This window comes from Rhinatrema bivittatum, chromosome 6 (genome assembly GCF_901001135.1).
Source record: "Rhinatrema bivittatum chromosome 6, aRhiBiv1.1, whole genome shotgun sequence".
NCBI lineage: Eukaryota > Metazoa > Chordata > Amphibia > Gymnophiona > Rhinatrematidae > Rhinatrema > Rhinatrema bivittatum.
In genome coordinates, this window is record NC_042620.1 from 85,443,689 (window position 1) to 85,468,852 (window position 25,164).

General features: G+C 46.0%; 1 protein-coding gene across 6 annotated transcripts in view; it reads right to left on the bottom strand.

Moving 5' to 3' along the window:
• The window catches only part of ACVR1 (activin A receptor type 1), a 231,441-nt gene that overhangs the window by 148,075 nt on the left and 58,202 nt on the right, over positions 1–25,164 (bottom strand). For 4 of the 6 annotated variants that reach the window (XM_029605532.1, XM_029605534.1, XM_029605533.1 and 1 more), the window contains one exon: positions 6,168–6,241. In XM_029605532.1, coding sequence (XP_029461392.1) covers positions 6,168–6,234 — 67 coding nt within the window. In that variant the 5' untranslated portion in view covers positions 6,235–6,241. Of the gene's footprint in view, positions 1–6,167; positions 6,242–15,880; positions 15,949–25,164 lie in introns of those variants that run through there. The other 2 variants (XR_003857345.1, XM_029605531.1) reach the window with 1 other exon arrangement.

Genomic DNA, 25,164 nt, shown 5'->3' on the forward strand with positions numbered 1-25,164 from the left:
TTTACATCCATTATTGTGGGTCAGGGGGGCTCCCGTGGATGCAAACTGTACTTCTATATCTAGTCCCGTGACGATCATGGGTCAGTGTGTCATGCATGTGAGAACTATCTGTCAGGTGTGTCCCGAGAGAAAAAAGGTTGAGAACCATTGATCTAAGACATTCTTACAAATCCTACCACCAATATCAACTAACTTCTTACCAATCAAACTGGCAATAGTTTCAAATGGCTCAAACCAGAAGTCTCCCGAAGGAAGGACATCAAAAACTGCCCAGCTTATTTTATGATATCCTTGCAAGTGCCTAGTTAGATATCTTAATGCAAATTATGTGTTCTTTGAACCTTCACAGTAGAGATCCCTTCCTCCCCCCCCCCCCCAACTGGTTTCTCCCCTTCCAAACATACAGTGGCTCTCTTCTCCCTCCCTCCCCCTCCCACCACCCCTTTACTTCAACAATAGACCTTGAGGGTCTAGGCAACCCACCGGACTTCCCCTACCTTTAGAAGACTTAGTGGTGCAGTGACGGACTGGAGCACCCCTAACTGCAGACTCAGCACCATCATTAAAAATCATACTGGCCATTCATTTTGTCTTTAATGTGATAGGTGCAATGGCTGGCTGGCGCCATGGTGTCGACCAGCCAATTGGTAGGGGCACTCCAGGCTGCTGCTGCACCACAGAGTCTTCTAAAGTTATGAGGTGTCCAGGTATCCTCAATTTTCTATCAATAACCAGGCTGAATTAGACATTATCTGTGGGTGACATCTGGCAGCACTGAATGGACTTGTTTCTCCAGGCTGTAGAGCTTTGTACTCTTGAGCGTGTGTGGGAGTTCCTGCACTGGCGTTGCCTTATGAGCTGTGTGGTAACTTGAGTGGTAGCAGCTTGGGAACTGCCAGAGGGAAAAGGAGGCAAATTTTGGCTGTTCCTTAAGTTCAGTTTTACAATGAAATCGAGAAAAGTGCAGAGCAAAACAAATGAAACAAGTAGCTCACCTTGGCTTTAGATCTCACAAATAAAGGACAGTGTAAAACAAAACAATCACTGGTAGGGTGTTCACCTTGACTTCAAGCAAGTCCTAAACTTAAACTTAGCAGATCTTAACAATTGTCACTCACAAACATTAAACATAGCAGGTCTTCTTATACGTTGGGACACTTCTCCGGGGCCTGCTTAACCCTGGTAGGCCTTTTGGTCTTATACTCTGGTGAAAGTCTTCACCCTTCACCCAGGATTCCCGGTGGGTTTCAGTCTTAAGAAGGGTCATGCAAGACAGCTATGCCTGGTCCTTTAAGGTAGTTTGAGAGAGTTTTCTGTACACTTTCTCAAAAGCTGCTTCCGGCATTTGTTATCTGAGCTAAAGCACAAGCGTGTACTTTGTATGTCCTCAATTTTTTTTTTTAAACTTCAAACTTGCTTTTTTTTCTTGAGAAGACATTCTGCCTTGCCTTGCTGTTTCTGCAGCCCCCACAAACACTTTAATGCTACCAAAAAAATGAAAAAAGGGGGAAGAGTTTTTCTCTGAAGAAAATGTTTTGGCCAGAAGAAAAAGTCCACAATGGTAAATGGATTCATGAGCTGCCTTTGTGGAAAAGCTATACACCTCAGACTGCCACAATTTATACTGCTGCTGTCTGGGACCAGATCATGACCAGAAAAAGAGTGAAGCCTGAGGAAAGATGTCCCCGCACTCTCAGCATTTCAGGGCCTTGTGCATGGAAGAGCTGAATAAATCTCTCAGGAGTAGCAGTAGATATTCCCGCAGTGCAGCAGCATCTGCCTCCTCAAGAAAGCCATTGAGCTGAAGCCATTCCAAAACTTCCACATCTGTAAAGGCTGAGCCTGTGGGGTCATATTCAGCTGCCTGGATGTCATAGAAACTTGTGGCATCACTCCCTTGAGCTGGCCCTATCTACGTTGAAGGATAAACTCCCCTCACGAGGTGTGTCAATGTTGCTTCCATCGAGCTGTCCCTTTTTTGGCACCACTACTGCAGACCTCAGCTCAACATGATGCATCGAAGCACCGAAAGACTGATGCACCCATGCATGCCTATGCTGCATCAATGCATCCGATGCACCAATACGCCTGATGCATACTGCACTAATACAAGATACATTGGCACGCCCTATAATAATGCAGACACAAAATTATGCAGAGTAGTTAAATCTCAAACAGATTGTGATAATTTGCAGGAGGATCTTGCGAGACTGGAAGATTGGGCTTCCAAATGGCATATGAAGTTTAACGTGGACAAATGCAAGATGATGCATATAGGGAAAAATAGCCGTTTCTGTAGTTACACAATGTTAGGTTCATCTTAGGAGTTATCACCCAGGAAAGAGATCGAGGCATCTTAGTGGATAATAGATTGAAAGCGTTGGCTCAGTGTGATGTGGTGATCAAAACAGTAAAGACTGTTAGGAATTATTAGGAAGGGAATGGGAAATAAAACGATGGATGGCATAATGCCTCTATCACTCCCATGGTAAGACCGTATTTTGAATACTGTGTGCAATTCTGGTTGCTGTATCTCAAAAAAAGATATAGTTGCACTGGAAAAAGAGCAGAGAAGAGCTTATGATCCTTTACATCGCCCAGATATTTCACCTCTCCTTCCTGAGACCCAAGAGGATTGCCTCCTCTACAATTCACTACATAAGAACATAAAATTTGCCATACTGGGTCAGACCAAAGGTCCATCAAGCTCAGTATCCTGTTTCCACTGATTAACATACATGATTTTAACACAACTGCAGTATCACTCTCTGCTTCAATTGGGGTGGGGGGGGGGGGGGGGGGGGGGAGAACAAAGGAATTGGATTCAGATGACAGCCAACGTTGGGCCCTGACCTTTACAGTCTAGAGTACTGATATGCAGACATTATGAAAAAAGCACAGGACTGCTTCTACAACCAAGTCCAAAAGCAAAGCACGTTCAAGCAGCAGATTTATATGAATTATCAGGAAGGCTGCTCACTCTGTAAAAATGTTGCTAACAGTAATTTTGTTGGTTTGACCATTGACCATTACTTGGTTTTGATTTTTAATATTACCACCCTTAATATAAGGGTTAAGGGTAACCTGTGTGAAGCAGTAGTTAATACCCCTAAAGAAAACATGGGGGTAACCTGCACAGAGCGACAGTTACTACCGTAATAAACTTGCTGGGCAGAATGGATGGACCATTTGGTCTTTCTGCCACCATTACTATGTTACTGTGTATGTCATGTTAATATGGCCAATCCATATCAAAAGTACCTGGCAGGATCCCAAAAGTTTGGTAGATTCTATGCTGCTTATCTTATCTCAGGGGTAAGCAGTGCATTTCCACAAGTCCACCTTAATTTTTATGGACTTCTTCCAGGAACTTGTCTAAACCTTTTTTTAAGCCCAGCTTCAATAACAGCTTTCACCACATCCATTGGCAATGAAGTAGAGTTTAATTATGCAATGAGCAAAAAAAATTTTTTTTTCCTATTTGTCTTACATGTATCACCTAGTAATTTTATTGAATGTCTCCTAGTCTTTGTACTTTTTGGAACAGTAAAGAATGATTCATATTTACTCATTCTACTCCAGTCTTTATTTTGTAGTCTTATCATATCTTCCCTCAGCCCTCTCTTCTCCAAACTAAAGAGGCCTAACATTTTTATCCTTTCCTCAGAAGAATCATTCCATCACCTTTCTCCATACCTTTTCTAATTCTGTTATGTCTTCTTTGAGACTTGGTGACCGCAACTGTACACAAGGAGCAGTCAGTCGCACCATAGAACATTACAGAGGCATTATGATATTCTCAGTTGTAATTGCCATTCCTTTCCTAATAATTCGTAGCATCTATTTGCTTTCTTGGCTGCTGCCACACACTGAGCAGAGGATTTCAACATATTATCCACAATGATACCTAGATCCTTTCCTTGGGTAGTGATTCCCAAAGTGGAACCTTGCATTGTGTAGCTATAATTTGGGTTGCTCTTTCCTACATGCATCACTTCGCAGATGTCCACATTAAATGTCATCTGCCATTTGGTTGCCCAGTCCCCCAGTCTTTCAAGGTCCTCTTGCAATTTCTCACAATCCTCTGTGATTTAACGGTTTTGATTAATATTGTATAAAGAGCAAATCTGATCACCTCACTCATTCCCAATTATGAATATGTTAAAAAGCAGTGGTCTTAGTACAGATCCCTGGGGCACTCCACTATTCACCTTTCTCTATTGAGAAAATTGACCCTTTAGCCCTACTGTCTATTTTCTATCTTTTAACTGGTTCTAAAACCACAACAGAACATTGCTTCCTGACCCACAGCTTTTTACTTTCGTCAAGAGTCTCTCATGAGGTACTTTGCCAAACATTTTCTGAAAATCCAGATACACTTTATCAACTGGCTCACCTTTATCCTCATGTTTCATGCCTTCAAAAAAAATGTAACAAATTGGTGAGGAAATTCCTCGCCAATTTGCTTCCCTTGGCAAAATCCATGTTGAATTTGGCCCATTAAACTATGTCTGTCTATATGTTTAGTAATTTTGTACTTTAGAACAGTCTCAACCATTTTTTCTGTTGATAAGCAAGCTGAATTAGCCATGATCTGTGGGTGATGCCATCAGGCGGCACTGAACAGATCTATCTCTCCAAGCTCTGTTGAGCATGTGCAGGATTTCCTGTGTAGGCTTTACCTCATGTCCTCAGTCTGTTTTCGTCCGTGCTCTGCATGGATGGCTATTTCTCTTCTCTTAGAACTATCAATTTTCCTCCTCTATTTTCTCGCATAAGTGACCCAAAAATAAAAACATTGTTCAGTGCTAACCAATGATGGCCTCAAAGAAAACCTGCAGGTTAAATATTGCTCCTTTGGACAAATAATGTCCATTACAGACAGCCACAACTACTGCTACCATGATCAGCAAAATGTCACAGAGGGCACAGAGATCCAGAGCAGCTAAAATTACAGCTTTTAGAGCCGAAGAAGGGAGATCACTAGTTTCCTTCTTCTCTCAAGGCATTTGAAATAAATCCTCTGAAACAATTCCAACTAGACAAGTAGCTATGGTCTCAACACAAAGACCTACTAAAAGCAAGCACCGGAATTCCCTGGTGCATTTGACTCACGCAGTGTCCATTCTGGCCAAAAATAAACATAGCGTCAGATTTCCTCGAAATGCTCAGTAGATGCTGCCAAGGAAAAAGTTTTCAATGAATTTGACTTATGATTCATTCCACAGTGCGTTGGAGAACACAATAACTTTAAAGTCTTTGCACAGCTCATAGGAGAGGCAGATGCATGCCACTTTGGAGTGCCCAAAGCATTCAACACCAGTGCTCCTGATGCTTGAGCCATCACCAAAGCCAACAGCACAAAATGCTCCAAAGACTACGAAGCAAAACCACAAGCAAGGTGTATAAGAACCCAGAGCAAAGTGATAAAGATAGCAAAACAAGTTTCGAAGAGGGACCAGACCTATTGCTATACTATCCACAATTAACACAATCTAAAGGATCCAGAAAACATCCTTTTCCAATTCTTTCTGTGCAGCCTGAAGAGGTATTTTAAGAGTAGCTGTACCATCTCAAAAGATATAGCGCCTCATAGGAACCCCAGCTTCATCTTCCTCCACCTATCATTATGTCTGTGCCGAGTTCCCATTCATTAAATCAAGGTCAGTACCTTCAAACACCAGATCCACTATGTTCACGACTGCCATACAACTCCCACTAGTGGAGCAAACTCATTAATGTCTTGATTCTCGAGGTGTATACTCTTCTTTCAATAATTCTCATACCATAGAAAAATAGCTATTGCATGATTTTTTGCACACCTCTCAATTTTGCCCATTCAAGACCCATATCTCCCAAACTGAAGTTACTTACAGACTTCAGAAATATGCTTAAGACAAATAATCAAAGTTTACTATACTAGTATTATTCAGGAAGACAGGCACTAACCCAGCTTCTCTAAGAATGATGCATAGCACTTCTCATCTTTGCCAACTACACCAATGCTTTTCAAAGTCTGGCCCTCCGAGTAGTGTATTTCAGATGTTTATGATATGGCTTCTATATACCACAAACAAAAAAATTAAATTAACTCCCACTTAAAACCAAACTGGAAGAAACTCTGACCTTCAAGAACATATTGACATATGGGGAAATCTGTTACATACCTTCCACACTAGGTGAGGGTAAAGTCATCATGATCAGTACTGGAAAAATCATAACTCCATCTGTCATTATACCACTGCAAGAAAAGGCATAACAAATCATTTAGGAAAGCTATAAGTTATCAATTATTTTAAGTTACAGGCATAAAAATTCATTTGAATCAGTACTGCAATTAAAATTTTGATATAGAGAGCTGTAACTCTGGAGACTCCTGTTTGATTCCCTAAAGAATACTCGCTATGTAATCCATAGGCATCATTATGGGGAGAAGTGGTACAAGTACTACCTCTCAGAGAGTACAGCATCAAATGTTCCACCACAGTAATGCTACAGTCTTGTGACAACAGTCACTCTGCTACCAGCCTCTCGCTGTGCTGGCACCAGCCATGCATATATAGCTTCTTCCATAAACCACTACCTATCCAAGTTGGCACAGACTGTGCTGCTATCTGCTGTACCAGTAGGAGAGGGAAAGGCATGCATACCAGCAAACGCCAACCACAGGGCCAATACTAACCCAGGGCTTCCCAAACTGTGGGACAGGACCCCAAATGGGATTACAAAACCTTCAACCGGGGTCATAAATGCCTCAAACAGAAGTGTCAGAAGCAGTATTAGTAGTGGAAGTCAGCATGAAGGCTGTGAGCCAGCAAATACTTATGGGCCCTCCAGTGATCCCAACCTCACATAAGTTTCTATGGTAGCAGGAACCCCTGTGCGAGGAAGAATCAAAGCCACTGCAGGGTCTGTGAGCTTGCAGGTCCTACGATGACAAATTATTAAAGCTGCTGCCACCTGCAGATTACCATCTGTCTCAGAACCAGAACATGAGGGGAGGCTGAGTGCGCATGGGCCAGTAATGATTGCCAATTCTCTCTCAACTACCAATGAACCTACCCAACAGGAAAATGTTGCTGCTGATCCATCCAGTAGGATGCTTGGAGGAGGGGCTGTTTGAAGGAAAGGATAAGATGCAGGAGGTGTTTGAGAGTTTAATCAGCTGGAAAGGGATTGGTTGTGGAGGGTGAGAGAAGGGAGAGGACAGAAGATGAATTGAGGGGATGTATCTTTCAGAGTTGGGGATGAGAGAGGGGTTGGAGAGGCAGTGGTCTGTCAGAGGTGAGAAGATGGAGATGAGATTGAGGACGGGGTGAGAGCAAAAGAGATGGCTGGATCAGATGGTTATAAAAAGGGCTTGGGGTGAGAAAGTATCAGAGGGGATGTGAAAAAGTCTGAAGTGGGTGTGAGGTGATGAGCTGGGGAATATGAGGATATGAGGGTGTTCACTAGAGGAGAGGGGTTAAGTGAGGTTCTCTGGAGGACGTGGAGGTTGAGGGAGGAGGTAGAAGTTGAGAGAGAGGACAGATTAGAGGGTGGAGGTTGAGAATCAGGATCAGGTGGACTGCAGAAAGACAGAGTGAAATGACTGATGAAGGGGGACCACACACACCAGCTAATTTGTTCTGGTTGTCCTCTGGAGTCATGTGAATCTTGAAGTGCTAAAACAGGGTCACATTGGCTGTTTTAACCCCTGGTCCCAGTGGAACCTTCCATCCCTGGCCTTAAAGATAATACTGTTACAGAGTAAAGTGTGTGTGCGTTGGGGGGGGGGGGAGGGAGTCAAGACTTGCCAATGGCCCTGGGAAACAAGCCCTTTCCTTCCAGTGTTCAGGCAACAGTTAGGGGCAACCACCGCAGGCAAGTGTATTCTCAAAGCTCTATTCTCCAATGCCTCCCTCCCCAGGAAATCCCACCCAACCTGGGTTAGAGTACACAACCAAGATTCAGCGAATTGTTCATAACATCTAGTGCTAACACAGGTAATGCATATGTAACTCATTCCAGCACTCTGTGGGAGCTGAGAGTTTAATCTGAGCGTGCTCAGAATAAAATCCAAAAGATTTTAATGATACACTGCTGAAGAACATGTAGATCAGCTGGTATTCTGTTCAGCATGCAACCTAATGGATCCAGTGCTACAGAGCGCATTTCCAAGCTACAGAAGGATTGTGTCATCGTATCTAATGTAAATGGCGGGATAAGTGGTGGTATATTATGTCACAGAACACACAATACAGATCTCTAAAAGCAAAAACTTACAGGGTCGTTTATCATTTCACGTTAGGGCCTTAACACTTGCGATAACACATGCTAGTATGTAAATTTCACATTTGATATGCAAGTGGGAGGAGTTTGGGTGGAGTTAATGGTAATGAGCAGCTCCTAACGTGGAATGCGATAGAGTAACGTGGGCTTTAGCACCAGAAATAACCACACCTTTTTTCTATATGCTGTGCCTGTGTTAGCCATGCATTCCCGGGGTAAAAGGTGGGGTTTTTTTTTATCCCACATGCCATTTGGGGGGGGGGGGGGGGGGGGGGGAGAAGAGTGAGAGAGTGAGAGTGAGAGAGAGAGAGAGAGAGAGTGAGAGAGAGAGAGAGAGAGAGAGAGAGAGAGAGAGAGAGAGAGAGAGTGAGAGAGAGAGAGAGAGAGTGAGAGAGAGAGAGTGAGAGAGAGAGTGAGAGAGAGAGAGAGGGCACTTTTAACTGATTATGGGGTCTGGGGGTGGAATAGCATTTTTTTTTGGGGGGGGGGGTTGGGTTACAAACACAGAAGTATAAATACCGAAGTCGACATCACTGAAGATTTTCTGTTTGAATCGATGAAAGGTGCATGAAGACTTGATTTGTACAATGCACTCTACTTAGCTTTTTTGTACTCTCTACCTAGCTTGTTTGAAGCTAGGTAGAGTGCATTGTACAAATCAACTCCTCTTGTACCTTTCATCGATTCAAATAGAAAATGTTCAGGGATGTCAACTTCAGTATTTGTACTTCTGTGTATGTAAAACCATCACCATTCCCCCCCCCCCCCCCCAAACCCCATACAGAGTTAAAAGTACCCCTTCTTTACAGTGGTATAAAATGGAGTGCGACATATTGGTTTATATACAGAGGCCTCTCTCTCACATGCAGGTTAAAAACCTTTTCGCTGTTACGCCCCATGCGGTGATTTAATCAGCGTGTGAAGCAAAAAATAGCGCAGGCTCGATAAATTTATCGCGCCTTGCGGGAATTTCTTATGCAATGCGGGAGCCTAACAATTAAATAACAAGTAAAACAGATAACCAGAGCTAGGAAGACAAAATATCTGGTTCACTTATAAAATGATTGTTAGTTCAATTCAACATAGTGGGGCGGATTTTAAGAGCCCTGCTCGCCTAAATCTGCCCAAATCCGGGCGGATTTAGGCGAGCAGGGCCCTGCGCGCCGGTGAGCCTATTTTACATAGGCCTACCGGCGCTCGCAGAGCCCCGGGACTCTCGTAAGTCCCGGGGTTTTCTGAGGGGGGCGTGTCGGGGGGCGGGCCCGAACCGCACAGCGTTTTCGGGGCGTATCGGGAGCGTGCCCGGGGCGGTCCGGGAGCGTGGCTGCGCCCTCCGGACCCGCCCCCAGGTTGCGTCCCGGCGCGCTAGCGGCCCGCTGGTGCGCGGGGATTTACGTCTCCCTCCGGGAGGCGTAAATCCCCCGACAAAGGTAAGGGGGGGGTTTAGACAGGGCCGGGCGGGTGGATTAGGTAGGGGAAGGGAGGGGAAGGTGAGGGGAGGGCAAAAGAAAGTTCCCTCCGAGGCCGCTCCGATTTCGGAGCGGCCTCGGAGGGAACGGGGGTAGGCTGTGCGGCTCGGCGCGCGCCGGCTATACGGAATTGATAGCCTTGCGCGCGCCGATCCAGGATTTTAGTGGCTACGCGCGTATCTACTAAAATCCCGCGTACCTTTGCTTGCGCCTGATGCGCCAGCAAAAGTACGCCAAATCGCGCGGTTTGAAAATCTACCCCAGTGTGTTTAAATAGCTGAAAACTGCAAAAAAAAAAAAAATAGATGTTGGGGTTTCTCACTGGTTATGATTTTACTCAGGGAATGCGATATTTCCATATGAATTCAGCAAGTTAAAAATAAGACCTCGAAGAAAACTAACACATGGAAGGGGTTGGGGTTCCTACCAAATCCACAGAGTGATAAAAACAAATAAGCTTTATCAAAATGAATAAAAACACAGGAATAATGAACATAACCAGAACCTTGCATTTCAGTACGCTCTAATCACACAGTCAGATGTATCAACGGAAAAGGGGAGAACAAAAAAAAACCAAACTAGAAAAAACTAAGGTCAATAAGTTTTTTCTTGTTGACCGTTCTAGAGAGGGATATCACTTCTATTCCCTTATAAATATAGCTTTAATACAGAGATTGTTAAGTTTGAAGTATGAGTTGATATATTTAATTAATTCTGTACTTAGGCTACTTATGTTTTGTAATATTTGTTGTATTTTTATGAAAACAATAGAGAATTAAAAAAAAAAAAAAAAAGGAAAAGGGGAGAACAGCGACACAAGTCCAAAATTTTAGCTTGCAAGAGCAGTAGTGTACTGTTTCCATTCCAATTACCTGTCATCTCAGACTTCTCTGATAAAGCATCTCAGCCACACATTCTAATCTCTAGCTAGTTTCATCAATTTCTTTTCATCACTGCACACTTGAAGCTCCAGATTAAACATTTCCTGCTGCAAAGATAACTGGACAAGAGTGCTGCTGTATCTAAAGCTTAAAAATTAGGTACAGAGTGAAAATGGCCCCAATTTTTCCCACTTTGAGGAATCAGACATTTTTGTGGTTCAATAGAAAATCTGTGGTTACTTTCAACAAGCTACACCCTTTATCAGAATGTCAAAGCTGACTCCCATGAATGAGCTCCTGCAGGATGATTACCTTAAACCACAGGTCTATTGTCTTAGCATTTGCTGTCTGCTAGGTTACCAGCCTACCACAAACACAAGCAACTAAATTTAGGCATGTCTGGGGTATGACTTGTCACCGAAACTGCTGTACAACAACATTTTTACTTCCACGGAACTCTTATTTAAGAAATTTATAATACTGGGGTTTTTGATTTTGGCGATACGGCTTATGGTCACACAAATGTTATAGCCCTGTAAAGGACAGCTTCCAAATAGGCTCCATTCCATAATTCATTTATTTACAAATGTCTGAAGTGTAAGAGGGAAGGGGAAAGAGCGAGATTTCAAACCTGGCCTCGGTACTGCCCCATTTGCAGCAGTCACACCCGGCCCTGGCCCCCATCCATCTCACCCCTTTCCACAGTTCCACTTCCTTTTTGTGTACAAATCCCTGAATTGAAGCCCTCCCCTTTTGTTCCCACCCTCCTGTATTGCGGGGAAAAGGATGACACTGAAGCAGACACTGCAGAGCAAAAAACAGACACAAAGGATTAAGCTTGAAACTTGCAAGGAGTACTTCTAATTGTCAAGGCTTCAATTCTCGCCCTGATGAACGGCTCCTACTGCTCATAACTTTCAAATTTGTATAAATTCAATTCCTTTTTGTGTCCATTACCAAGAGTTTAATTTCTGGCAGAACAATATTCTGCCACCTTTTTTTCTGGGACCCAAAAGAAAACAGAACAGAGCCAGTAGTTGCATGGATTATTTCCAGCCTCTGGAGGAAGCAGAGAAGATCAGTGTTATAAGCACAATTTAGGAGGCTGAGGGACAACAGCCAAGGTAAAAAAAAAAAAAAAAAAAAAAAAAAAATGCGGGGTAAATGCCTATCAGTCCCATTGCATCGGCCACTCCTGGGTGTGCTGGCTTCCTGCTTATCATGCCATCATCCCAAGCCCTGCTGCTGGTCACCACACTGATGAGGGTGAAAGGGCCAAGGGATTGAATGAGGAGATTTGGGGAGTGAGTGAAGGGATCGGAGGGAAGGGAAGGCTAGTGAGTGATGGGATGTAAGCGGGCTAAAAAAAAGTGAGTGAAAGGATCGGAGAGTCTGTGGATTATGTGAGGAAGGAGGAAAGAGCGAATCAAGGGATCAAAGGTGCTGTGGAATGTAAGTGAGGGAATAAGAAGGACTATGAAATGTGAGTGCCAATCAGAGCAGGGAGCAATCTGTGAGTGATCGGAGGGGGTGGAGAAAGGACTGGGTATGGGGAGGGAGGGATAGAGAGAGAGTGAGTGAGGAGAGCATGCAGCATTGCTCCCTTCCTTTCACCCCCAAGGTGGCACAGAGCATGCCATGCTTTTGAATTCTAAGTCCCATACCCCAATCCAAGAAGACTGAGGACAGTGGACAATGCACACTAGTCTGCTCCTGCCTCCCTAAAGTAGAGGTGAGCCAGCTATTTCTAACCTGAAGAGGATGTTTGCACTTTACTGGCTGAGGAGGAGACTTGCTGGAGAGAGTGATTTTCCAAGGAAAGAAGGGGACTCTAGGATCAACAGGGATAGGAGTTAGACTTAAGAGCTTTAGGACCAATGGGGAAGGAGGGTGACAAGGACAAAGGCGGAATTTATAAGGGGGAGTATGGGGTGGAGGATCAGGACAGAGAGGAGGAGAGGGTTAGAGAAAGCCCCATTGTCTCTATTCTCCTTCTAACCTCAGTGGTCCTGCATCCCCAACCTCCAGCCATTCTTCACCTGCCAGTGGTCATCAAGCACATTAAGAGTGTGAAGAATGTTTTTGGATATGGGTGTGCGATATAAAGTTACACCCAGCCATGGTCTTGCTTCTTTGCCCAGTTTACACCAGCCATGGCCTCGCTTATCTCAACGTCCTCAGTTCCACTTCCTTTTTGACTATAAATTAAGCCTTGACTAGTGATTAAAAATGATTAACAAAAATATGTCTTTTGGACAGAGATCCCCAACTTGTGGCTTGACACGTTTTCCACAGCAAAGGGATAGTATTTTAAAAATAAGTACTCAAAAAAAACAAAACACTTAATGCTTTTAAACTAGACCTTGACATGTTCTTTTAATCTAGGAACCATCAACTAAAAACTCTTTGAACCTCCCCCATTATCTCCATAAAAGCTAAAGCATCACAGCCAGAAGAGCTGGAAAGAAGATATGAGAGCGCTCAGCCACCGACTCCTAGGTTTTTTGGGATTCCCTCTGCAAGCTCTCTTGCAATTCTTTTAGTATCTGATTTACTAAGGCTGTTTTTCCATTCTGTGTCTATGGCGGGGAAGGAAAAAAGCTTGGTAAATGTCATCCTCCTTCCCACCACCACAAACATGCTGTCAAGCAGCATGTTTGGGTCTCTTCCCCCCCCCCCCCCCCCCCATTTTCTTCTCTCAATCCCCCTTAATCCTAGCAGTCTTTTTCTGAATCCAGCAAACCAATCTCCAGCAATCTGTCTCTCCCATCCTGTTCACAGCTCTCTCATCCCTGTTTCCCTCTCTGAACTCCCCTCCCTTCCCCAGCTGTCTCAGCCTCACTGCACCACCCTCTCTGTAATCCTGCTTGTCCCCTTAGTCATCCAGTCAGCCTCTCTCCAGTTACTCCCAGCAAACCAGCCACCCACCTCGTCAGCTCCTGCCTCTCCCCCAACTAGCTTAAGCCAGCTGCACTCCTTAGACACCTGCCAGCTATCCCTTTCCTTCTGGCTGCTGCTGTTCCTTTCCAGGGGGTGGCATTGCACAGCTCTCAAGTCTAGTGGGCATAAATAGAGAGGAGGCAGCAAACACTGCACAGAGCGGCAGTAGCCACAGAGGCATTCACAGAGCGGGATGCCGGTGGCCAGTGGTTGGTGTTCCACCTTCACGGAGCGGAAAGATGGAGGGCTGCCATCTCAAAAAATAAAAAAAAACCAAAGAAAACAGGGGTGGGTAAGGGGCAGGGGTGTGGCCTGCTGGTTGCTACCCCTGATTGAGCTGGATGTTCACTAGGATGGCGCTGCTCTCTGCATTGGTGGAGGGGTGGAAGAGAATTGGGGCCGGAGGGTGCTGGAAGCCAATAGAGACGGGTGGGAGGGAGAAAAAAAAGGGGGAAACAAAAATGGATAAACTGCGTAGCTTGCTGGGCAGACTGGATGGGCCGTTGGTCTTCTTCTGCCGTCACTTCTATGTTTCTATGAATCTGAGTTGTATGATCCACGAATTTCCAAACTGATCTTGCAAGACTTGAGACCAACACAGACGTTTGGACACCATACCAGTCGCTCAAACTCAATGAAGGCCCTGCAGTGAAAATCCCTAGAAAGGAAGAGTGCTTCAGGCAATGGCTGCAGTACCTGGAGCTAAAGTGAGGCACAAAAATCTCAGGCAACAAGAAAAATTTCTGGTTACCATGATAACCTGGCACCTGGATTTGTCAAGTCTTGCTTTAAACTATCAGAGCCATAATAATCCCTCGAGAACTATTTTCTTCACCACCCAATAGCCACTGCCAGTAGTTTGACTGGCAGGCAATTAATAAAATCAAAATCTTTTACTGGACTAAAGTTCAAAGGTTTGGTCAGGACCATTTCAACCACTTATGGGGCAGGACAGACTTTTGTGGATGCCCCCTTTTATTTTTTCTATATTGGCCATTACACCTTAACTTTCCTCCCCAAGACTTCAAAAAGACTGAAGAAAAAAAATCAGACTGCCAGCATGGTTTACTTGTTAGGTGAAAGAAGCAGTCAAAAGTGCATCATTCAAAAATGGATAGATGGTCCAAACAAAGTAAAAAGAGACAAGAGAATAAGTACTGGCAAGTTAGATATAAAACAGTAGTTTGACAGGCCAAGAAAGATTGAGAAGCTTACCCCAAAAGCAAAAACTAAAAAAAACAAAACGTTTTCAAGTACATTTGATGCAAAAAGCCTGTGGAGGAGTCAGTTGAGCCCACTAGATGACTGAGGGGTGAAAAGGGTACTCAGGGAGGACAAGAAAATAGCAGAAAAACTGAATAAATTCTTTGCTTCTGTTTTTACTAAGAAGGCTGTTGGGAACATACCCACATCTGAAACATTCTTTAATGATGATTCTGAGAAATTAAAACAAATCCTTTTGACATTGTTAGTTTGATCCATTATGTTCTCCAAACTAAAGAGTAATAAATCATCAGAACCAAATGGCATCCAATTGAAAGTCCTAAAAAAACTCAAACATGAAATTGCAAACCTGTTGCTAGTAACTATAACCTATCATTTAATACAGCCATAATATCTGAAGACTGGAGGGTGAGCAATGGGTTGCTAATTTTTAAAAAGGTGTCCAGGATAATTCGAGAAATTATAGACCAGTGAACCTGACATTGGTGCCGAACAAAATGGAAGAGACTATTCTTATGAACAAAATCACTGGCCATATAGACAGACATGGCTTGGAGTAAGTTTTTTTTGTTTTTGTTTTTTTTAAATATACTTCAGATTGACCAATTTCAAAAGTGGATTTCATTTTAATTGCACAGAAAAATTCTTTTGAAATGATAAAACTTTTGTGAACACTGAATATCAGAGCATATAAATGGGTTTGAAATACTGATTATTCTATCTGCTTGTTTGATGCCATTTTAATTCTTTCAATGTTAACTTTATGTTGAAGATAAAGTGGTTAATGATTTATTTAGTGATAAACCCATTTTTTTTCCAATGGTTTATTTCTATTAGAAGAGACATCAAAGAACATATGGAATCTGGTGTCTTAGTGCAAACTTTCTGCTGGTGTAAGGGCTCTAGTGATTAGAGGGAGTAGAAGTATATCTCCTTCTGCTCCTGATCTCAGACAGCCCACATAAAATTGTGTCAGTAATTCAACATGATGCAATTAATGTAAGAAGGTTCGCGGTATTAAGTGCATCAATGTCGATTTAAGTTTCAGCTGCGCCGGATGTTTCAATGATTTCATGTTCACGTGCTTCTACTTACCTTGCTTGGAGTATGTCAATGCATGTGTCAACTAGCCAAGTGTGTATGCGCATCAATGGTGCCGATGATGCATATTCAGGTGGCACCGATGGTCCATGCATCAGTGATGCACAAATGCCATTATCAGTGCTGGTCAGTGCATGCGTCAATGCACTGTGCAGATGGCCCTCAGTGCTTCTTCAATGTTGTTGCTCCAGCAGCTCCGCAGATTGTTACAGGCTTTTCTTCAATGCAAGCTGGTCAGCACTACTTGACTGAGGTTTTGATCTGCCTTGCCGTAATGGGAGTTTTGAGGAGCTCTGGCTTAACTCTTTCCAGTGAGGCAGACGATACTGCACTGTGGGAAGGGGAGCAAATGCAACATTTACGAGAATTGAGCAGTTTCTCATTTTATAAGCTCCGGTGCATTGTGTACACAATGACATCCACTCACCCACAATTATAGCAAATGGCCTGGTTGTGCTTCAATATTAGGCAACCATAGCAGAATTCATGTCCTTCTGTAAAGGACATTTAATGCAAATACAGTTCTTGAATCCACTTACTGTGGCCTTCTTTTTGCCAAAATCTTGAGAAAGTAACTACTTTTACCTTTTTTTTTGGTAGTATTGAAAATTGTAGTTAGGGGTGCTGCTGAGACAGCATGGCAACTTTTTTTAGTGATAAAACACAAAGAATTGTACAAAAAAATATTAGACAAAACACAGAGACAGAGTACAAGTCCGTGCTGTGCTCGGATGAGAAAAAAAAAAAAGACAGAGTAAGCTCACAAGACAACATCAGCACAGGAATTCCTGCACATGCTAAGCAGGAGAGACGAATCCATGTCAGCCATACATCAAGGCTAATTCAGCCCTGATTATCGACAGAAAATAACCATGACTGTATTGAATGGACCCATCTCTATCTCAGTAGCATTTTCACTGCTGAGCATGCACTGGAGTTCCCATGCACACTGCTTATGAGTCCCTTAGCTGATTGTAGAGCTTAGCTATAGCTAGGTACTTGACTCTCCAGCAAGGCACGTAAGCATGGTTAACTCATCCTCCTGTCTATGAAGAACCCGGTTTCTGATAAGTAATCTTGCTTTCTCCATTAACAAGCAAAGCTGAATTAGCCATAATGATGGTGGAAGTCGAAAATGAGGGTTGCAACAAAGCATTTCCTGAAAAAAAAACAAAAAAAAAAACACAATCTGGACACCCCCCTCCCCCAATGGACTACTGAATGAACAGGCTGCACAGAACTGCTGGCAAAAGTCTGTTACTTCTTGATAGTGTGTCCAGACAGTACTGGGATATGAAGGTATGAACTAACAACCAAACTGCAATTTTGCAGATGTATTCAATGGTCACGCATCTTAAGTGAGTAACTGAAATAGCCATGGCTCTTACTTTATAAGCCTTGATAGTCTGGATCTGAAGACCAGCCACAGAATAGCAGTGCACGATATAGTCTGCTAGCCAGTTGGACAACAACATACACTTGACACCACCTATTCCTAGTCCACTGGGGTCATAAGAGACAGAAAGGTGAGAAGCTTGATGGACCCTCATTCTGACCCAGTATGGCAACTTGTGTTCTTATGAGAATATCAAGTGCTCAACATCCAAGCAGTCAAGTCCAGAGACAAGATATTGAGATGACAGCTGGATTAGATTCCAGAAGGATTGGTTGATGGACAAACAATCTGACACACTTGCCTGGGTGAAGCTGGAGCTGCTTTCTCTTCTTTAAAGGTTAGCTCCAGAAGCCTGGTTCCACCCTGGTTAAACTGGATCCCATCACTTTGGAAAAGACTCCCCCTTCCCCAAAAGGTTCCCAGTTCCTTACAAAACTGAATCCCTCTTCCTTGCACCATTGTCTCGTCCACGCATTGAGACTCCAGAGTTCTGCCTGCCTCTGGGGTCCTGCACGTGGAACAGGAAGCATTTTAGAGAATGCTACTCTGGAGGTTCTGGATTTCAGCTTTCTAAGAGCCTAAGTTTGGCTTCCAAAACCTCACTCCCACATTTTCCTATGTCATTGGTGCCCACCTGTAACACAACAGCCGGCTTCTCCCCAGCACTGTCTAAAATCCTATCTAGGTGACACATGAGTTCTGCCACCTTTGCACCAGGTAGGCATGTTATTAGGTGATCCTCATGCCCAGCAGCCACCTAGCTGTCTATATTCCTAATAATCAAATCACTATGATGGCTGACCTGACTCTTTCCTCCTTTGCAGAAGCCCTGGGAGACACATCCTCCATGCAAGAGGACAATGCACCACCTGGAGATCAGGTCCTTGCTACAAGATCATTTCCTGCTGCACCAGGTTGAGGCTCTCCAATCAGGAGACCTTCCTGATCGGACTCATTCTCTGAGAGCCAGGAGCTCTTTGCATCAGGTGGACATATACAATCTCTCAGTATTGAGCTGGTAATTTATGCACCCAGGTGTGAGGAGTCAATGAAGCCAAAAAAAGCTGATTTTAGCGCACATTCCTCATGCTTTAACGTTTTATTAACACCATGGCCTGATTAATGCGTCAAAGAGGAATTCTTCAATGACTCTGGCTTTTCAGAGTGGGAGATCAAAGAGTTAACTCTTACAAGCAGGAGACCATGACCTCCATTTTTTAGAAGGTTCAGGTCTCTCAAGGGATTTCACCCTTTTCTTCTGAGATTATCATATTTCAATTTAAACTCCTGGAATTTTAAGGGTTCTAGGCAATATCCTTTCATGAGCTCTACAGCTGCTGGTATCAGGATAGGAGCCCAAACAGCAGACACAGACATTGTGGAGGTCCATAATGACCATTATGTGCTTGCAGATAACACAGAATTTGAAGGAGATAATGTTGAGATTACTTACCTGATAATCTCCTTTTCCTTAGTGTAGACAGATGAACTCAGAACGAATGGGTATAGTATGCTCGCGCTAGCAGTTGGAGACTGATCTGACGTCAGCACAGGTATATATACCTCCACAGGAAGCGTAGCAATTCAGTAATCTTCCTTGCAAAAGCTGTTATGGATGTACTGATGATCAATGAAATTAGTGAAACAGGATTCCCCTGACCGATTGATAGGAGCTGGAGACCACCAGCATTCACAACCAGAAGGCGTCGACACCTGGTAGAGTGGACGCTCTTATGTAAGCAAAAAATGACATGGCCTACCTTGAATCGGTGAAACCCATGTATACTGACAGCCTGGGCGGGATGCTGAGTCCATCTGTCTACACTAAGGAAAAGGAGATTATCAGGTGAGTAATCTCAACATTTCCTGGCGTGTAGCCAGATGGACTCAGAACTAATGGGATGTACAAAAGCTTTACTCCCAGCCCGGGTGGGAGGCTGCCCGAGGACCGTGTAGGACTGCCCTCGCAAATGCTGTGTCCTCCCTGGCCTGGACATCCAGACGTTAGAACCTGGAAAAGGTATGGAGGGAGGACCATGTCGCCGCTTTACGTATTTCTGCAGGCGACAGCATCCTGGATTCTGCCCAAGATGCTGCTTGGGCTCTGGTAGAATGAGCCTTGACTTGTAGAGGCGGTGACTTCCCGGCCTCTACGTAAGCTGCTTTGATAACTTCTTTAATCCAGCGGGCGATGGTGGGCCGAGAGGCCGCTTCACCTTGTTTCTTTCCGCTGTGCAGGACGAACAGATGGTCCGTCTTTCGTACTTCTTGTGTCAATTCCAGATATCTGGGCAGCAATCTGACGATGTCGAGATGGCGTAGCAAACGCCCTTCTTCTGATTTCTTCAAACCCGCCATGGTAGGCAAGGATATGGTTTGGTTGAGGTGAAATTGTGAAACCACTTTAGGTAGAAAGGAGGGAACCGTGCGAAGATGGATAGCCTCTGGAGTGATTCTGAGAAAGGGATCACGGCAAGACAGTGCTTTTAGCTCCGAGATGCGGCGTGCTGAACACACTGCCAGCAGAAACACCATCTTCAAAAGGAGAGAACGGAGAGACAGGCCCCGAAGGGGTCTGAAGGTGGATCCCGCGAGGAGATCCAAAACTAGGTTAAGGTTCCACAGAGGCACAGGCCACTTCAGTGGCGGACGAATGTGCTTGACTCCTTTCAGGAAGCGAGAAACATCTGGATGCGTGGCAATGGTCTTGCCATCCCTCCTGGGACCGTAGCAAGACAGCGCAGACACCTGAACCTTGATGGAGCTTAGAGAGAGACCCTTCTGAAGCCCATCCTGTAGAAAATCCAGAACAATAGGAATTGTGGTGGCGTGTGGATTGGTGCCATGAGTGTCGCACCAGGCTTCAAATACTCTCCAGATCCTTATATAGGTGAGGGATGTGGAAAACTTGCGAGCTCTGAGGAGTGTATCTATCACCGGCTCCGAGTAACCTCTTTTCTTCAGTCTAGCCCTCTCAATGGCCAGACCGTAAGAAAGAATTGAGCTGGATCCTCGTGGAGGATGGGACCTTGACGAAGCAGGTCCCTGAGAGGAGGCAGGGGAAGGGGCTCCCCTGCCAGTAGTCTTCTCATGTCCGCGTACCAGGGTCTTCTTGGCCAGTCTGGTGCCACTAGAAGAACTAGGCCCCGGTGCTTCTGAATCTTGTGGATGATGGCGCCCAGCAGAGGCCACGGAGGAAAAGCGTATAGCAGAGTCCCTGGAGGCCATGGCTGGACCAGGGCGTCGATCCCGTGTGAGAACGGCTGAAGTATCTGGGTACTTGAGCATTGGACTTGTCCGCTAGTAAGTCCATGTCCGGAATCCCCCAGTGATCCACAATCATCTGTAAGGCTGTGGTTGACAGCTGCCATTCCCCCGGATTTAGGCTTTCTCTACTGAGGAAGTCTGCCGTGGTGTTGTCCTTCCCGGCAATGTGGACTGTGGAGATGTCCTGAAGATTCGCCTCTGCCCAAGCCATCAGCGGGGCTATCTCTAGAGATACCTGTCTGCTTCTGGTTCCGCCCTGACGGTTGATGTATGCCACCGTGGTGGCGTTGTCGGACATCACTCTGACTGCTCTGTTCTTCAATCTGTGAGCAAATTGCAGGCAGGCTAACCGGACTGCTTGTGCCTCTAGACGGTTGATGTTCCACCCCAACTCTTCCCTGTTCCACCGCCCTTGTGCGGTGAGTTCTTCGCAGTGTGCTCCCCAGCCGCTCAGGCTGGCATCTGTGGTGAGCAGAGTCCACGTGGGGGAGGACATCTTCGACCCCCTGCTCGTGTGGTTGGACTGCAACCACCATCGTAACTGGGTCCGCACTCTGGCTGGCAGAGGTAGATGCACGGAATAATTCCGGAAGCGGGGGCTCCAGCAAGAGAGCAGAGAGCATTGTAGAGGTCTCATATGGGCCCTTGCCCAGGGCACCACTTCCAAGGTGGAGGCCATGAGGCCGAGAACCTGCAGATAATCCCAAGCTATGAGCCGGCTGGCTCCCATCAAGGACCGGAGACGCGTCTGAAGTGTTAACCTTCTCTTGGTAGTGAGACTGACTTTGTCTGCCTGGGTGTCGAACTGTACTCCCAGGTATTCCAGTGATTGGGAAGGCTATATGCAATTCTTGTTGAGGTTGACTACCCATCCCAGGCTTTCCAGAAGGGCGATCACTCTGTTGGTTGCCCGATGGCTCTCCTCCCGTGATTTCGCCCTGATCAGCCAATCGTCCAGGTAGGGATGGATGAGGATTCCTTCCCGTCTGAGCGCCGCTGCTACCACTACAACCACCTTGGTGAAGGTCCGTGGCGACGTGGCTAACCCGAAGGGCAGAGCCCGGAATTGGAAGTGGCATCCCAGAACCTTGAAGCGTAGGTAGCGCTGATGATCCGGATGGATCGGGATATGCAGGTAGGCTTCTGACAAGTCTAAGGCCGTGAGGAATTCTCCTGGCTGTACTCCGGTCTTGACTGAGTGCAGAGTTTCCATGCGAAACCTCGGGACCCTTAAGTATCGATTGACTGACATGAGGTCCAATATGGGCCGGAAAGTGCCCTCTTTCTTGGGTACCATGAAATAAATGGAATAGTGTCCAGAATTCATTTCCCATGCAGGTACTGGGATGATGGCTTTCAAGGACAGGAGCCTCGCCAGGGTAGCTTCCAATGCTGCCTTCTTGTGTATGGGACACGAAGATTCCACAAACCTGTCCGGAGGGAGATGATGAAAGTCCAGATAATACCCCTCTCGGATGATGGCGAGGACCCACTGGTCCGAAGTAATCTCGACCCATCTGGGGTAGAAGAGGGTTAACCTGCCCCCTATGGCTCCGTCCCCCAGATGGATCGGCTGATTCTCATTGTGAGGCGCGGCCGGGACCTGAACCCGAGCCGGCTCCCCTCTTGCGTTGCTTATTCCGAAAGGACTGGTTCCTGGCCGGAGGACGAGGCGCCTGGTAGCAACTCCTATAGGGAGTGAAGCGCTGGGAGCTTCTACCTCTGGAGGGCCTTGGAAAGGTGCGCTGGTTCCTTCTGAACCGATCTTCTGGCAGTCTAGGTACTGGAGAGGTGCCCCGTGTGCTGGCCAGTTTATCAAGGTCGCTGCCAAACAGGAAAGAACCCCTAAAGGGCATTCTGGTGAGGCGTGTCGAAGGCGCATCGGCTGACCAATTCCGTATCCAGAGCTGCCTCCTGGCGGCTACGGAGGACGAGACCCCCTTGGCTGTTGTACGGACTAGGTCTGATGCAGCATCCGTGAGGAACGAGAACGCTGACTCCATGTCTGTTGCCGGAGCATTGTTCCTGACCTGTGACAAACAGGAACGCGTCACCACTGTGCAGCAGGTTGCGATCCACAAAGATAGAGCTGCCACCTCAAAGGTCTGTTTCAGAATGGCGTCCAAGCGCCGGTCATGAGCCTCCTTGAGGGCCGCCCCCCCTTCAACTGGAATGGTAGTGCGCTTGACCACAGCACTGACCAAGGAGTCCACCTGAGGGCACGCCAGCATCTCCTTGATTGCCGGTTCCAGGGGGTACATGCCCGTCAGGGCCCGACCCCCTTTGAATGAGGCTGCTGGTGCAGCCCATTCCAAATCTATCAGTTGCTGTGCTGCTTGTAAGAAGGGAAAATGGCGGGCTGGAGGACAAAGACCTTCCAGTAGAGGGTTCTGCGTAGAGGGCGCCGTAGTGCTGGGACCTGTAATATCCAACTCCGCCAGGCACTGAGATTCCAGGTGGGAGAGATCTTCCTTGGGAAAGAACCGCCTCATGGTTCGATATGGCTCAATCCCTGAGGGAAGTTCCCCCTCCTCCGGGGGGTTCGGACTTGTCCTCAGAGACATCAGGGTCCGCCTGAACCGAACTGCTCGGAGGCGGGTGCCCACAATAAGGGCGTGAAGGTCCAGGGGCAGGATCAGCTGGAGGAACAACAGCAGCGGCCGCAGCAGCAGGGCCTGGACGGGAAGCTGATTGCATCTGTACAAAGGCATGAATCCCCTTAAAGAGATCCACCCAGGAAATGGAAGCGGTCTCTAGTCGTCGGGGTACCAGGTCCCCCGGGATTCCAGGTTGTTCAAGACTGCCCGCTAGATCCGGGGTGGCCCCTGGGGAACTGTCAGCAAACCTCGGTTGAGACTGGTCCTGGCCCGAGGCTCCCACTGCCTCCTCATATTGGGCACAAAGAGAGTCTGGCTCTTCGCTGTGTGTGGTTCTAAGCTGGCATGCTGAGCAGAGGCCGAGGGCTTTAATGCCAGAATCAGGAGGTGCCGCCGCTGAAGATGCAGAGGCGTTCTGTTCCATTGAAGAATATGCGCTTAATATAATATGCGGCAGCAATATGCGCTCAATACAACAGGCGCTCATCAATACAGCAGGCGCTCAACAATATGTGGCAGCACTATACGCTTAATACAACAGACGCTCAATAATATGCGGTTAGCAACATACACTCAATGATATCCAATATGCGCTCATTAGTATGCGGTTAGCAATATACGCACAATGGTATACAATATGTGCTCCTTAATATGCGGTCAGCAATATACGCTTAACGTTTAGTCATAGACCGGCGCCTATCATGGGCGCTCAATACCTGAACAAGGCAGACAAAATGGCGACCTCCACGGCGTGCCACATGCAGACAACGCCGCCTATCCTCGTTCCTCGGAGACCAAAAGTAAGAGATGTACGCCTTACCTGATCCTCTGCGTTTCCCGGTTGGAACCCGGGCGGTCTCCGGCTGCGGGGGGAGAGGGCAAGTACCTTCACCGCCGCGCTTGAGGAAATGCACCCACTGCCTCGAGATCCACGCCGGGACCGAGGCGCCTCTTCCGCCACGCCCGAGCCCTTCTCGCCCGGGGGCTAGTCCCTGCCGCGATTCGGCCACCGGACCGAGGCCTAGACCTCCGGGGGATCTCGGAAATCACCCCGGGAAACAACTGGGGGAGGGACCCCAAGGGTATCACCGCAGGAGTGCGGGGCTCGATGGTCCTGTAGAAATTTAGTAAAAAGAATATAGAAAGTAGAAAATAGAAAATAGAAAGTAGATTGGAAACACGCTCAGCGAGCGTGCAGGCTCTCCAAACTGCTTTGGAGACGGAAATTACTGAGTTGCTACGCTTCCTGTGGGGGTATATATACCCGTGCTGACATCAGATCAGTCTCCAACTGCTAGCACGAGCATACTATACCCATTCGTTCTGAGTCCATCTGGCTACACGCCAGGAAAAGTAATATTTCTCCCTCCCTCCCCCCCCCCTCTTTTGGAGACTCAAAGAACCAGCAAAGAGCGTATTACAAGATACAATGCCAAAAACATGCAAAATTTGCAGGTGGTAGAGAGAGAAAGCAATATACATCTGATCACTTCAGAGGAAGATATTAGACTCACAGAGCAGCTGCACAGGAACCCCCACTCACGTTCAGAATTCTCTCTTCTTTCTGAGCTTGAGAGAGAACATTATGTCCTGGCACCATCAGATGTCGCCCATGTTTGGCCAAATTTGTCTCTACTTGTCCACAGAGAACTATTGTAATCTGCCCTGAGTAGTTTCGTAAGGACAGGATGAAAATCCAAATTAAGGCATGAAGACATGCACTGTCCTAGTCCCTATTTGACAAACTGTAACCAGAAAACACAAGTTATATTTAAATCTAATTTGGGCATCTTTAATTGAATATTTAGAAATCCAGTCATTTAGGTCTATGAAAAAAAGCACAAGCTAAATTGCTCAAAATATCAGCTTTCCTGTTTTATTTGGGGGAGGAGGGGGTAGGACTGGCTCTATTGCACCCTCTTAATTTTTACTCCATCCTCATGCTTTATTCCAAAAAAAGGAAAGTATTTTTATTATGCCTACAACCTCTGTTTTAAAAATCTCATTTAAGTCTATTC